Source organism: Solanum verrucosum, unplaced genomic scaffold (assembly GCF_900185275.1).
Source record: "Solanum verrucosum unplaced genomic scaffold, falcon-dt-bn FXZP01000298.1, whole genome shotgun sequence".
Lineage (NCBI taxonomy): Eukaryota > Viridiplantae > Streptophyta > Magnoliopsida > Solanales > Solanaceae > Solanum > Solanum verrucosum.
Window position 1 is genome coordinate 311,452 of NW_026020113.1, and position 13,352 is coordinate 324,803.

Consider the following 13,352-nt stretch of genomic DNA (forward strand, 5'->3'; position numbering starts at 1 on the left):
AACATTTTTATAGTTTTTTCAAAATAACTTCTTTCGGGTGGAGTTAAGTTTACCTAGTCTCCATCTAACACACTCACTTACCATAGTTTCACACATACAAATCAGTACAAATCATCATCTCAAACAACCTCACATGCGTGTTACTTGCACATTTTGATAAACGTTCTAATCTTATCTAATCATATATGAGAACACATCCGTCTAAGCATTTCTATTTTTGCAACACACGCTATTTCCATAAATGAATCTTGCAATGCACAAATTCAAATTTAGTCCAACGAATATGAATACCAAACAGGAAAAAGAAAGTAGCATTGCCAAAATAATCCCTTTGCACCATAAGGGTCGTTTGGTAGAGTGTATTAGGAAAAATAACGCATGCATTAGCAGTGTGTATTACTAGTACCTTGTTTGGTACTCTTTTCCAACCTATGTATAACTAATGCTTGCATTAGTTATACACTCTATTGTGTATTAAGGTGTGTATTGCTAATACCATGGATTTCTAGGTATTAGCAATGCAATGGTTTTAATGCATGCATTAGATTAACTAATGACAAAACTACCCTCTAATAATAATAATAATAATAATAATAATAATAATAATAATAATAATAATTATAATAATTATAATAATTATAATAATAATAATAATAATAATTATTATTATTATAATAATAATTTTTGTAAAAGAATGTGGGGGTATTTTTGTAAACAATTTTTTTTTAATAGTCTTTATACAAGGCTTGCTATTTTCAATACATCAAACCAAACAATGTATAAGAAATAATGCAAGCATTACTAATGCTTGCATTACTAATACATCATATTCAGCATTATTCTTATACACTCTACCAAACGACCCCTAAGGCTAAAAAAACAAAAGGCCAAGAAATAAAACCATTACCCACATCCATTTCGTTATCCACTCTTCACTTCCTTCATCAAAAAACAACATTCTTGAGGAAAAAAAAAGATTCTTGCTTTGAGGAATTGGAGCAAAAATGGCGACAATCACGGCAGGTATAAGCCTCAGAGGACCAGTAGTCAGTGGTAACAGGACATTTGCAGTAACCAAAAGGGCTTTACCCAAGTTGAAATTGAGCTCAGAGTTGAGTTTTCTCACTTCTCAATTGAGTGGTATCAAGATTTCAAGCACCAATTTGAGCTCTCCTGCTTCACTTTCTGTTCCTTTCAAGACAGCCCTTCAACCTGTTGCTCGTAATTTCTCTACCATTTTGTTGTGTTCTTTGTGTTTTTAGTTGTTGGGTTTTTTTTTTTTGGTCTAATGATGTGCACATGAACTGTTTGTTGTTTTGTTTGTTGGAGAGAATTGTTGGGTTTCGTTTATGATGTGAATTATGTGCAGGAAATTGTGCCTGTGGGAGGCTAGGTAACCTTAGAATTAGTCGAGGTGCGGGCACATATGGGCCATACACCACAATTGTCAAAAAGAAATTGTATCTGAGTATTTGAAGTTTTCTCAAGTACTTGTTACTTAAGGTAATGGTTGTTGAAGTATGTGCAAACTGACCCTGACATTACCATTATTTAAAATAAAAAAAAGTCTTGGTGCAATTACAAGGTTGCTCCTTTGCTGACCTGAAGGTTACGAGTTTGAGGAGCGGAAATATTAACCTTTTAGACCTATTGATGGTAGAGGTGAAATTTCACCTTCTGAATTTCGATTAATTGGATCAAATGTAAAGGGATACTGTATGGTATACACCTTCAGTCCCTCTACCCTTGAACTAGGGATAGTAAGTTCTTCTTGAACATTGATGGGGAAACAAGAAAAGATGATAACTTTAAAATGTTAATACGATGAATCATCATTTTGGTGCAGGGAGCCTTTTTTGTGTGTGTGTGAAGTGCCTTACTCTTAAGGGTCACAGGACCTAAATCATCATGAGGTTATTTGGTACTCAGATAATTGCTACTTCCATACCAGATAGTAGTCTGGTGTCTAGAATTCAGATGTCTGTTTTGTGTTAACAACACATCACGTTAGATTGTTCAGTAACAAGTGAAAGTTAGTATTGCTGATATGGGATGAAAATTATCCCTTACAATGTGGAGGATCCAAAGACATAGCTAAAGTTGGAAAAATTTAATCAAGTTGTAATTTGCAAACTAAATGTATTGTTTTCTTGAAATCTGTCGTATGGTAAACTGAGCACTTGACTATAATTCACATATCATTAAGTTACACATCAAAATCAATGATTAAAAACCATTTTATAGTCTACTATCTAAACAACCTCTTATGTTTTCTTACTTCAAGAGATTAAAGGGGTGTCATCATTCCAGGGGTTTAAAAGTCCAGTCGCAAGAAATAGGGATAGGACAACCTCATCATGTGCAACATTAAAGAACTGGGAAGAGCTTGATGGACTACATCAAACTGATTTAATGGAGTTGCAGTGTGAACTGCATTAATAAGAACAAGATTGATAGAATATGATATGTAGTTTGGAAGTTTGTCCATAGTTGTCTTCATATACTAAATGATCCCTGGCTTTTTCCTCCTTGGCTCTTTGTTCTCTGACTTAGGGATTGCCGATATTCAAGAAACAGATTGTCCAAGTAAAGGATTATAAAGTATTTTAGGATAAATTTCTTATATAGATGGTATCAACAGTTTTTTGGTTAACAAAGTTTGCATTCCTGTGCAGCAATTTATAGACAAAGCTACAAAAGAAATACTATATGCATGAGAAGATATTATACTTCTTGTTGAGGCCTTTTAGGTCTCATTAACTGAGTGCTGCCTAAAGACGGAGCTTCATTTTCTTGCTTTCACCTCTCTTTATAATGAACAGGATTTCCTTTTGGCAAGTTTTCGTTGTCTGCAGCTTGCCATCTGCCTATTCTTCTCTCCATGAAACTTGCAGCCTAATAGTGAAATAAAAGCTTAATGAGATCCAAAGCTTATGAAAGTAGATTTCTCGCTATCAAGAATATGGCAAATTCATTTACCTCTCAAATCCACCTTCTGCACTGTGTAATTTTTTAATATTTATTTACCCACTTGTGTCCTTATCCTTAGTGACCAAACTAGTGAAAAAGAAGGCGAAACCAATTATGAGAGCCTGAGAGAGTGTGTTAGCTGCAGATTTGGAAGGAAAAATCTACAGAAATTGAATCTTCGGGGTGTTTGCCCCTCTGGTGTACGTTATATTTTGAATATGATGATAACAGCTTGGTTAATTCGTGCTCATTGTATGACAACAAATTGTGAAGGGTTGACTTCTTTTGTGAAGTCCAGTAATGGCAGTATTTGGCTTTTAGATTATTGATGAAGCTTTAGTTTACTAATCAGAAAGCACATTATGAGAGCCATTAGGAGCACTATATCACTGACACTCTTGCTTGCTTTGACTCCCTTTCTAAGTTGCTGCATTTGTCAAACTGCCTTAATTCCTTCGTTTTTTTAGTCCAAAACTACTTAAAGCCTTTGAGCTAATAGGTAAAGTTAAAATTTTTAGGGACAAGAGTAATCAAATATTCCCATTGAATCATCCTTTCCTTGCATCATCATGATCTTTCCTTTCCCCCCTGCTTTCCTGCATTTTTGTCGGTTGTGCTCAAATATCTTGGCGCCTCTTTGTGATAAGTACGATATAGAATATTAAAAGAGTACATTCTGTTTTTTCAGGTAGAATATGCCCCTTCACTGGCAAGAAGTCCAACAGGGCAAACAAGGTCTCTCATTCAAACCACAAAACGAAAAAGTTGCAATTCGTAAACCTTCAATACAAGAGAATTTGGTGGGAGGAAGGCAAGCGATTCGTGAAACTGAGGCTTTCAACAAAGGCCATAAAGACCATTGAGAAAAATGGACTTGATGCTGTAGCCAAGAAAGCTGGAATTGATCTCAGCAAGAAGTAGAACCTGGAACCTGAGAGCATATTTGTTTGGACACTAATTTTGATGCCCTCAAAAACCATAACTTTATTTTTTGGCATTGCTTGTTAATTTGTAGTTATATGCTTTCATGATATTACTCTCCAAGCATATCTTGATCACCTACTTCCATGAATATCAACAATATTCTCTCATATCTTAAAAAAGAACAATTTAGTCTGGAAATGCAGGCTGTTCACTAATAAGCCCTGTGAAAGTGACACTGCTTCTGAAGTTCAGATAATCCCCACTTAGTCGCGGACTAAGGGTGAAGAACGAAAGGTGTTTTTTGGTCCCTCTATGCTGGGGGTGCTTCTGAAGAGTGGTTATGCACAAGCAAAAAAGGGAATGAAAGGTCCTTTTTGCGTTAGATAGTCGTTTAACCTTTACATTCAAGAAACAAATGCATAGAAGGATTGATGTGATTCAAGAGGTAAAGTTCATCTAAACATTCACCTATAACAAGAACGAAACAAACTAATATTACCATCTTTGACACATTACATTACATTAAACAAGTCAAAACTTAGTCTGAACAAAGTACAGTATGTTCAGAAAGTGTTTATGCTAAAAAGCTCATTTAAAGCTATCCACCAAAGTAGATAACACATTCCATTTGATTTTTTGGTTGCCACTTCTCTTCATCAGTCAACTACAGCTCTCCAAAAGATACCTGAAATCAGCATGTATTGCTTAAATTCAGTAAGGAGCTTCAAGATACTTTCTGCAAAAACAAAAAGCACATTAAAGCAACAATCACACAAGTTTTTGTATGGTCGTAGTAAAGAGTCTAATAGACGAAAGATACATAGTAACTCGCCAACAAAGATTGATTTCAGGAAAGGTAAAAACTTACTCGCACCCAATATAAGCACTGAATCAAGTTAATCCAAGGCTAGGAAATGCAGTAGTCTGAAATTGAGATAAAACTTTGTTTTGCTTTTCTTTCCTTCTTTATAGTTCTTGCTATGCTATAGATTCTGATGCGTTTATAGACGCTTTATCAAAAGATTCTCATTTTCTGATATTTTTATTTGACATTATGTACAGAAGATAGCAAATTAACCATGGTTAAATAATAAAAGTAGCTTTCATTGCTGAAGCAGTCAATTTTTTCTCCCAAAAATGGCCAACAAACATGTTCAATGTTCAGAAAGATTATTTGGAAGTCAAAGCCTGAATTTAAAGGAAGAATCACCTTCATTTATGTATCCTCCCTTGCAAATCAAAATCATCAGCTGAGTAGTAGTCTGATATGAGACGATACATATATGACGGGTTATGCCCTCCACTGTAAATCAGAAAGATGCAAGAAGTATTATTATCATAAAACTGCTTATTAATTCCCAAAGTGGCAAAATAATACATTACGAATTCCCCTTGCGTGCCCTCTTAAACACAACAACCACTAAACCTCAATCCCAAGCAAGGTGGGGTCGGCTACGTGAATCCTCATGGTCCATGTTGCTCCCTTAAGCCTGTCTAAGTCCAAATACACCTAACTTTTGCATGTAAAACCTTGACTCAAGTTTTTTTCATGTACTATAAACTATGGTGGAGTTAAAATGCAGTAATCTTTTTTTTTTTTTGAAAAGTAAATTGAACTTCATCAATATGGAATGGTACATGAATTGATTATTTAACCAATACTAAACATAACAAAATAAAAGATTCCCGTATATTAGTAGAGGATACAATGTAGAACTGTATTATCCAAGCTACTTTGTTATGTGCAAGCCAAAATTAGTTCGGGATTGAGGCATCGTTGTTGGAAAGACAAATAAAAATTCGAAAATGGTAAAGAATCCTCACATGTCGGTGATGAGAAGGCTGACAAGCTCAGGTGCCACATAATCAAAACCAGGGTTAACAACTTGAAGAGGAGCCCCGCTATCCATTCCAAATTCCATGCAGTTCGAAAATCTCCCGAATTCGAGAAGTTCAGCAGGGGATCGCATGTCATTCAGACAAACCTCTGGATTATGTGGATATGAAGGGCACAACTGTAGCAGAAAGAAAACAGTTAGACGGACTAGCTCATGATAATTACAGCGAAAAGTAGAAAAAGAGTTTGCTGCTCAAGTGGCAAGCATAAAAAAGGATAACTTTATGGTCAACTCAAAATGAATTCAAGGATCTGCAAAGCCTTACATCAACATTATACACCATTTCAAGGTTCTGAACATCATTTAGTAAACCTGAAAAGCTGAGTTCTTCTCATGTTATCAGAGTCTTCTAAATTGAGAATGATAATCAGCAAGATGTATAAAAATCGCCAATAGTTAAGAGTTAAAAGAATAGCCACTTAAGCGGTTGAACATTTCAAACTCGGAGTTGCACGAATGGTAAGCACCTCTCACCTCCAACTCTAAGATTGTGGGTCGAGTCACCAAAGGAGCAAAAAGTCTGGGAACCTGGGGAGGGGTAAGGAAAAAAAAAACTCCCTCCATTTTAATTTATTTGGTTGGTTTTGACTTAGCACGGAGTTTAAGGAAATATAGAAGATTGTTAATCTTGTGGTCTTAAACTTAAGATGTGTGGAATGTACCAAAATGCCCTTCAATCTTGTGGCCTTAAATATGTCATGTGGAAAGTTAGAATTAAGAAGTTGCCAAAAAAGGAAAGAGGAATTCGTTTTGAAAAACTAAGAAGGAAAGTAAGACAAACAAATTGAAATGGAGGGAGTAATACGTAGAGATAATAAAGCTCAGATACCTTGTGAATGCCAGCAACTACGACAAATGGAACAGCATGCTTTTGAGCGGCAAGTGCAACCATGTTCATTCCAACAGGTGCAATGACACCACCATTGGCCATCACTGCATGAACTCCCACTATAACCTACAGAACAAGGTTACGGTTCTGAGCGCAGGTAGCCGAAGCAGCAGAACAAGGTTACAGATTGGTACTACGCATAAAATAGCCAATCCAGAAAGTTACCATATTTACTCTAGAAATCATTGCAAAAACAGCAGAATCTGTTACAACTATAGTTTGTAGACCTCTTGATACCAGCTCTTTTGCAAGAGCATGCCCCTGGTACCTGATCAAGCACAAACAAAGAGGGGATATTTTACAGTTACAATGAAAAAGATGGTTCATGTTTCATTTATTTCTTGGAAATTACAGAATACTCCACAAACCTCGGTGCGCCCTCTGCAACAACCACCCGAAAAGACCGTTTTTTTCTCTTTTGCAGCACAGAGGAATTCAAAGGCAGTTCTCGAACTACCTAGTGTTAGTATTACTTCACTGAAAAAATTGCATTTGTAAATTAGCTATCACATTTTGATTAAAAAAAATACGTTCGCCACAACTATGCAGCTATATGCCCACAAAAGAGAGTGAAAAAGAACAAATAAATACATTAGAGGTGAAAGTCAAAACAACAAAAAACATTTGCATTGCAATAATGATTGTAACTATATCACCCCATAGCAATGTAAAGAAGGACAGCAACCAAATATTTTGTAAAATGTTTAAGCTACAAACCTATATTTGTCATTTTCACAGTAAGGTTGGAACAGTAGATTTGTTATTGATGAACAAAATGTGTTAATTTATCAGATAAAATGTCTATCCATTAAGGGAAGTGGCATTTTCCTTGACCCAAGCTGTAAGTCCTGAGTAACCTATCACAATTTTTTTTGTGAACTCCAAAGGGAAAACCCTTGGACAACAAACTACGGGGAACAGTGAAACGACAATATCCATTGCATGTTCAAATCATGCTACAAATGTTACTTGAAATATGTGGTGTGCATAAGAAAATAAAGACATATTTTCCAGTACGTGCGAAAGGTAAATACTTTTGGTGAATATGCTCAACTGCCTGTTCCGCGATCAGCTCATGACAAGTATCAATATCTTCAATTAGAATGTTAATTGCCTCAATGACATCATGCTTTAACTTCCGAGTCCTGGCAAGTTTATCAGCTGCAACACAGAATAACAGATAATTCAGAACTGAAACTAAAAAATGACTATATTGCTTCAAATTCATGTAGCACAAGAGCGTTTACCTTTGCTTTTCTCTTCAGAATCTCCACCTGAAGAGGAGGTGTAATTGTTACTCGGTACAGCTTTATCCGACATATTCTCCAGAAGTGCATGCAATGAAGGAGGCCGCAGAAAACTTTTAGCTGCAGCTGCAGCTGCGGCAGCAGACTGAGTTGGGTCATAATCCTGGTCTATGGTTCCTTCATCATCACTTGCAGCTGATAAATCTAAGTCGCTCGTTTTACTGGTCAAAAGAGAGAGATCCTCCTCCCGGATAATATGAAGAACACGCCTAACAATATTTCCAACAGCAAGCTCTGCAATTTCATCAAATTTTGGTTATATCATTCGTGGCATAAACAAATATGATTACTTAATCTAGAGTGCTATCAGAGGTCATTAATTTACTATAAATTCTCAATTTGAAATACTGTTGACAATCCTTGCATTGAAATCAACGGGTTCAAGCAGTGAAATTAAGTGACTGATAATTGCATCCAGATAGGCTTCCTACACTACACCCCCTTCAGATGTGACCGTTCCCCAGACCCTGCATGAATGCAGGATGTTCGTGCACCAGGCCATTTTACATATATATACACATCCTTTAGTAAGTGGAGTGACGAATAATGAGACATGGGGTTCATGCCTAAGAAAATGTGCAGAAGCACACCCAACACACTGAAATAAATCGAAACTAAGGCACCATCTCTCTCTCCTCCTCCTCTCCCTATATGTGCATGTGTGCATATAGTTAGCAAAGCAGAGGTATATGTCTTAGCTTTGACAGAGGGAGGAGAGTAACAAGGAAACTTTTATGGCAAGGAAAGAAGAGGCTTCCACCTTGTGAAGTGGAAAACTCTTACCCTCGGTAAAAAGCAAGGAGGACTAGGTATAAAGAACCTTAGAAAGCAGAATCAAAGTCTGCTCATGAAGTAATTATGGAGATATTCCAACAAAGATCAATCTTTGTGGAAGAAAGTGATCAAAGATAATTATGGAGATGAAGACCATAGAAGACAAAATCAGTCAACATTGTGTATGGGGTCAGTGTCCAGAAGACTATCAGAAATCTCTGGCAAATTTTCAGCAGCAAGATAAGCACTAAAGTTGGTAATCGGCTTGAAACATCCTTTTGGAAGGACAACTGTATAGAAGATAGCTCTCTCAAGCTCTTATATCTGAATGTTTTAATTTTAAATCAACAACAAAGGGTTAACATTAGTGAAGTTTGGAGCAATCAAGGTTGGAACTTCAGTTTCAGGAGACTCTTAAATGATTGGGAGGTGTACAGAGTCACTGAATTCCTCAACACACTCAAATCATTTCACTGGGAACTCACAGTTTATATTTTGCTTCAGTTTCTCCTTAATTATGGCTTTCACAGCCTTTTTGTGATTTTAATACAAAGTTGTTACCATTTCAACAGTAACAAGTATAGCACTACATGTTAGCAGAATTCGAGTCCTAAAACGAAACAAACAAATGGAGCAGCAGCTACAGTTAATGACTTACACTAAACCATAGATCAAAAATGTCCCACTCCTACACATGACTAGTAAACAAAGTTAACACAACTAGTTAATCAGGCATATCCAATTTTTTGCCATATTTCGAGCAAGTGAAGCAACTGGTATCAAACTAGACACGAAGCAAATATATCATTAAAAGAATTTTTCCATTCATTTGGAACACAAGAAGATTGCATAACAGAGACAAATGACCTGCACCAAACGATATTCCCACTACCAACTAGGATTGAATAACTCATAAACTACTTCAAAAAATAAATTCTAATCTAGAACAACAGAATTTCTACAAGCAGATCCTCATTCATGTATTAGCTGATAAAATACTTACCAACGGGGTTGGCAGCAGCCAGTTTAACACCTATACCCCTCACAGCCTCAATGAGCACTGCAGCTGAGTTTGTAGGTGGCAATCTTTGCAACGAAACTACAGAACGAAGCAACTCTGCTGTTAGCCGCGAAGTTGCTTGTGACCCTTCAACCTTACTATCAATCAAAAACAGAAAAGCAGATAACCATATTAGCCAATCAAATCAAACAAGTGATTCTTTCAGATATTTCCTATAACTGCAGTACTAACCGTTTGCTGAGCTTTGCAACAAAATCATTCACAAGTCTCTCAATATCCGGCATTTTTCAACTCAATAAATCACCAGAACAACTCTTATAGATTAGAAAAACACCCCCTTTTTGCACAAAATGACAATAACCTGGAAAAAGAACAAATTTTTAATATGTTCACTTACATTCTTGATTCTAAAAAAAACACAGAAAAAGGAGCAATCTTGAATATATGTAGTTAAAATCTGAAACCAACCACAATTTAGTGCTTCAATATACTGACCATTAACAAAAAAAAAAACAAGAACAAACAACCCCAAATTAAAGGAGAAGAAAAGCTGAAATCTTTTCTCTCTTTTTTATATAAAAAAAAATTATTTGTTAATTTCTACTATTTTTGAATACATGGAGAGGTATGAATTAAAAGGGACTTACAAAAAGATAGAATTTTGTTTAGTAATTTTACCTTTGATAACAGAGATTTTGTTGCAATGAAAATGGGAACTCCCCAGTCCCTGAAATGTAAGGGCTCGTTTGGTGTGAGGGATTAGAAATAATAGTGATGGGATAAGGAAATAGTGATGGGATAAAAAAAAAATTATGTTGTTTGGTTGGCAAGTCCGGGATAACTTATCCCGGGATTAATAATTAGTACCGGGATAAGTTATCCCTCCCCATGGGTGGTATAGTAATCCCGGGATAACTTATCCCGAGATAGAATAGGTAAATGACAAATATGTCCCTTTAAATCCTTTTTATATATCATTTTTTACATTTATGTATATTTACATTTTTTTTAATACCATGTATAATAATATTTACTACTCCTTATTTTTATGATAATTATACATATTTTTCTATTAAAAAATTATACTATATAAATATAATTTTTATTTATGAATTTATTTGACTAATTCTTATGTTTATTTTATTTTGATTTCTCATAAATTTTCTTCTCTTTAATAAACTTAAGAGGAAAGTTCTATTTTTAAGCTAAATAAGAAAAAAGTTATATTTTTAAATACACATGGTACTTATCATGGGAATACATAAACAAAAATATTTAAGTTAAAAAAAATAAAAGTTTTATTTTAAAAAATGAATAACTAAAGCTCACAAAGAAAAATTTAAAAAGTTTAAATAAAGTGAAGGGTAATTTTGTAAACAAACAACTTGTTCTTAAAATTTATCAATATATATTATTTTGAATATAACAAACCAAACACTCAATAAGAAATAATCCCAGGACAACTTATCCCATCATAACTAATCCCAACATAACTTATCCCAACATAACTTATCCCATCATAACTCATATTCAAACCAAACGACCCCTTAGGTTTAAAGAGGGTTTTAGGGGTATAACCTTTTTCTTCTCTTTTAAAATTATGGTGTCTGGTCTAATTGTCCGCGAGCATTTTAATTGATTTTTTCAATCAATATAGTTATCACGTATGTCTATTCATCAAAATTTGAAGACGGGAAGAAATCACCTGATGTTTGTTGAACTTGAGATGATCTCATGTTTCTTGATTCACTTATGATACTTATTTTCTTGTAGAGATAATAATAAAACACACACTTGAATTATTATTATTTTTTCACGAATTTTATCCATTAAGTATTAATTGTTCTTTTTTCATTCTTGAACTATCATTATCTATGTATTGAAACACACTTAAATGATAATTAGATATGAAATTCTTTAAAAAAATGATTATTCAAATATAGTTTTGGCTATTATCTCTTTCTTTTGATTATTTTCTGAGCCAATTCAAATGAAATATACATTAAAGTTGTCTTTTTAAGAAAATGAATTTTAGATATTGTACATCAAGTTAAAAATAATTATAAAATATTATTGAATCTCTTTGGTAATAAAACCTTTGTAGTGCAATGCCAAATGCCAATGGTGACTCAAAATTAGATTTTGGTTGAGAATTTGAATTATAGGTGTTATATTATTTTTACTTTATTAAAAAAAATAATAACAAAAATTGTGTGTTCATCCTGAAATAAATTAGCCTGAAAATTATCAACATACATAATGTCTTCTATATTGGACTCATATAACATCTAGATTAACTAGTAAATGTTTACTTATTTAGATTTAAATCATCTCTAATTCTTGCAAAAATTGAATATATATTTATCATGCAACAACCATTTTCAAGTCATTAGCATAATAGCATTAATTTATTGTATGTATATGTGTGAGGTAATAAGTATGTGATTGAATAATCGAGGTGCCTTCAAGTTGAGTACGATATCATCATTAGCCAAAAATAAATAAAAAATTATAGATATACTTATGTTAAGTACACAATGAAATGAAGATTTAGCAGTATACTAATTAAGTTGAATTCTTATTGTCATTGGCGGAGTCGCTAATTCAAAAAAGGAGAAAAAAGTTATTTTTGTGTTAAAGAAAATTTAATAATTTATATAGATTTTTAAAAAAAATACTCTATCTTCATAGTATAATATTTTTACGAAGGAGTTTAGTTGAACTCCCTTGCATCCTTCTGTCTCCGCCCATGCCTATTGCCTTTTGCCAGATGGATAATGAAAAATATGATAAGAATATAGGATTGAGTCAAGCCGTCTTTATGGGATTTCAGTGATATTTATGATATTGACTAAGCATGACAATTTTATTGAGTGTATCATTGACCCGCGACATTTAAAATATTCTCGCTGAAATATGAGGAAGATTATTGCCTTCTAGTGCAAATGAGACAGTTATCTCAAAATTTTGTGCTAATTTATTAGAGGAAAACAATTTAAATGTTATTAGCTATTTTTTGCTTTATAATATAGCATGTACATTTTGGCATCATGTTTAATTTCTTGCACATTAAATATTATATTTCAGTTTCATGAATTTGATGGAGATTGTTATGTGCTTCATAAAGGAAAAGAATATTGCATGTAACCATATAGTATCTATTAATGAATAGAATTAATGTAGGAATTTCATTTCATTACATGTAATTTTAATGAACTACAATTCTGAAAATATAATGATAATAATAACATTGCAGCAGCTTAATTTGGTGTTCAATGATATTAGAGGATATTTAGTAACCTCCTCCAATTCCACCACCACCTCCTCCACCAAAACCACCTCCGATACCTGCACCTAAACTACCTCCTACACCAAATCCGCCTCCAAATCCACCACCGGCACCTCCTCCAATGCCACCAATTCCTCCTCCTCCGCCACCACCACCACCAAATTCAATGCCGCCACCCTTGCCAATTCCTCCTCCTACACCACCACCGACACCACCTCCAACGCCACCACCAACTCCTCCTCCTCCTCCTCCTCCACCACCACCACCACCACCACCAACT

At 34.4% G+C, this 13,352-nt stretch overlaps 2 protein-coding genes across 2 annotated transcripts; one reads left to right on the plus strand and one right to left on the minus strand.

Annotated features, from left to right (window-relative positions):
* The first annotated feature begins 928 nt into the window (after positions 1-928).
* On the plus strand, positions 929-4,035 carry LOC125825653 (50S ribosomal protein L28, chloroplastic). Its single transcript, XM_049504980.1, has 2 exons — positions 929-1,221; positions 3,659-4,035. Exons 1-2 carry the CDS (start codon positions 1,005-1,007, stop codon positions 3,889-3,891), a joined length of 450 nt encoding a protein of 149 aa, XP_049360937.1. The 5' UTR covers positions 929-1,004; the 3' UTR covers positions 3,892-4,035.
* A 296-nt stretch (positions 4,036-4,331) lies between these two features.
* On the minus strand, positions 4,332-10,524 carry LOC125825626 (uncharacterized). Its single transcript, XM_049504952.1, is given in 12 exon segments — positions 4,332-4,579; positions 5,105-5,197; positions 5,719-5,909; positions 6,622-6,747; positions 6,847-6,949; positions 7,050-7,093; positions 7,095-7,158; positions 7,716-7,842; positions 7,929-8,222; positions 9,766-9,920; positions 10,015-10,146; positions 10,463-10,524. Coding segments are annotated over 10 exon segments (1,248 nt in total). The 5' UTR covers positions 10,068-10,146; positions 10,463-10,524; the 3' UTR covers positions 4,332-4,579; positions 5,105-5,106.
* Positions 10,525-13,352: the final 2,828 nt, after the last annotated feature.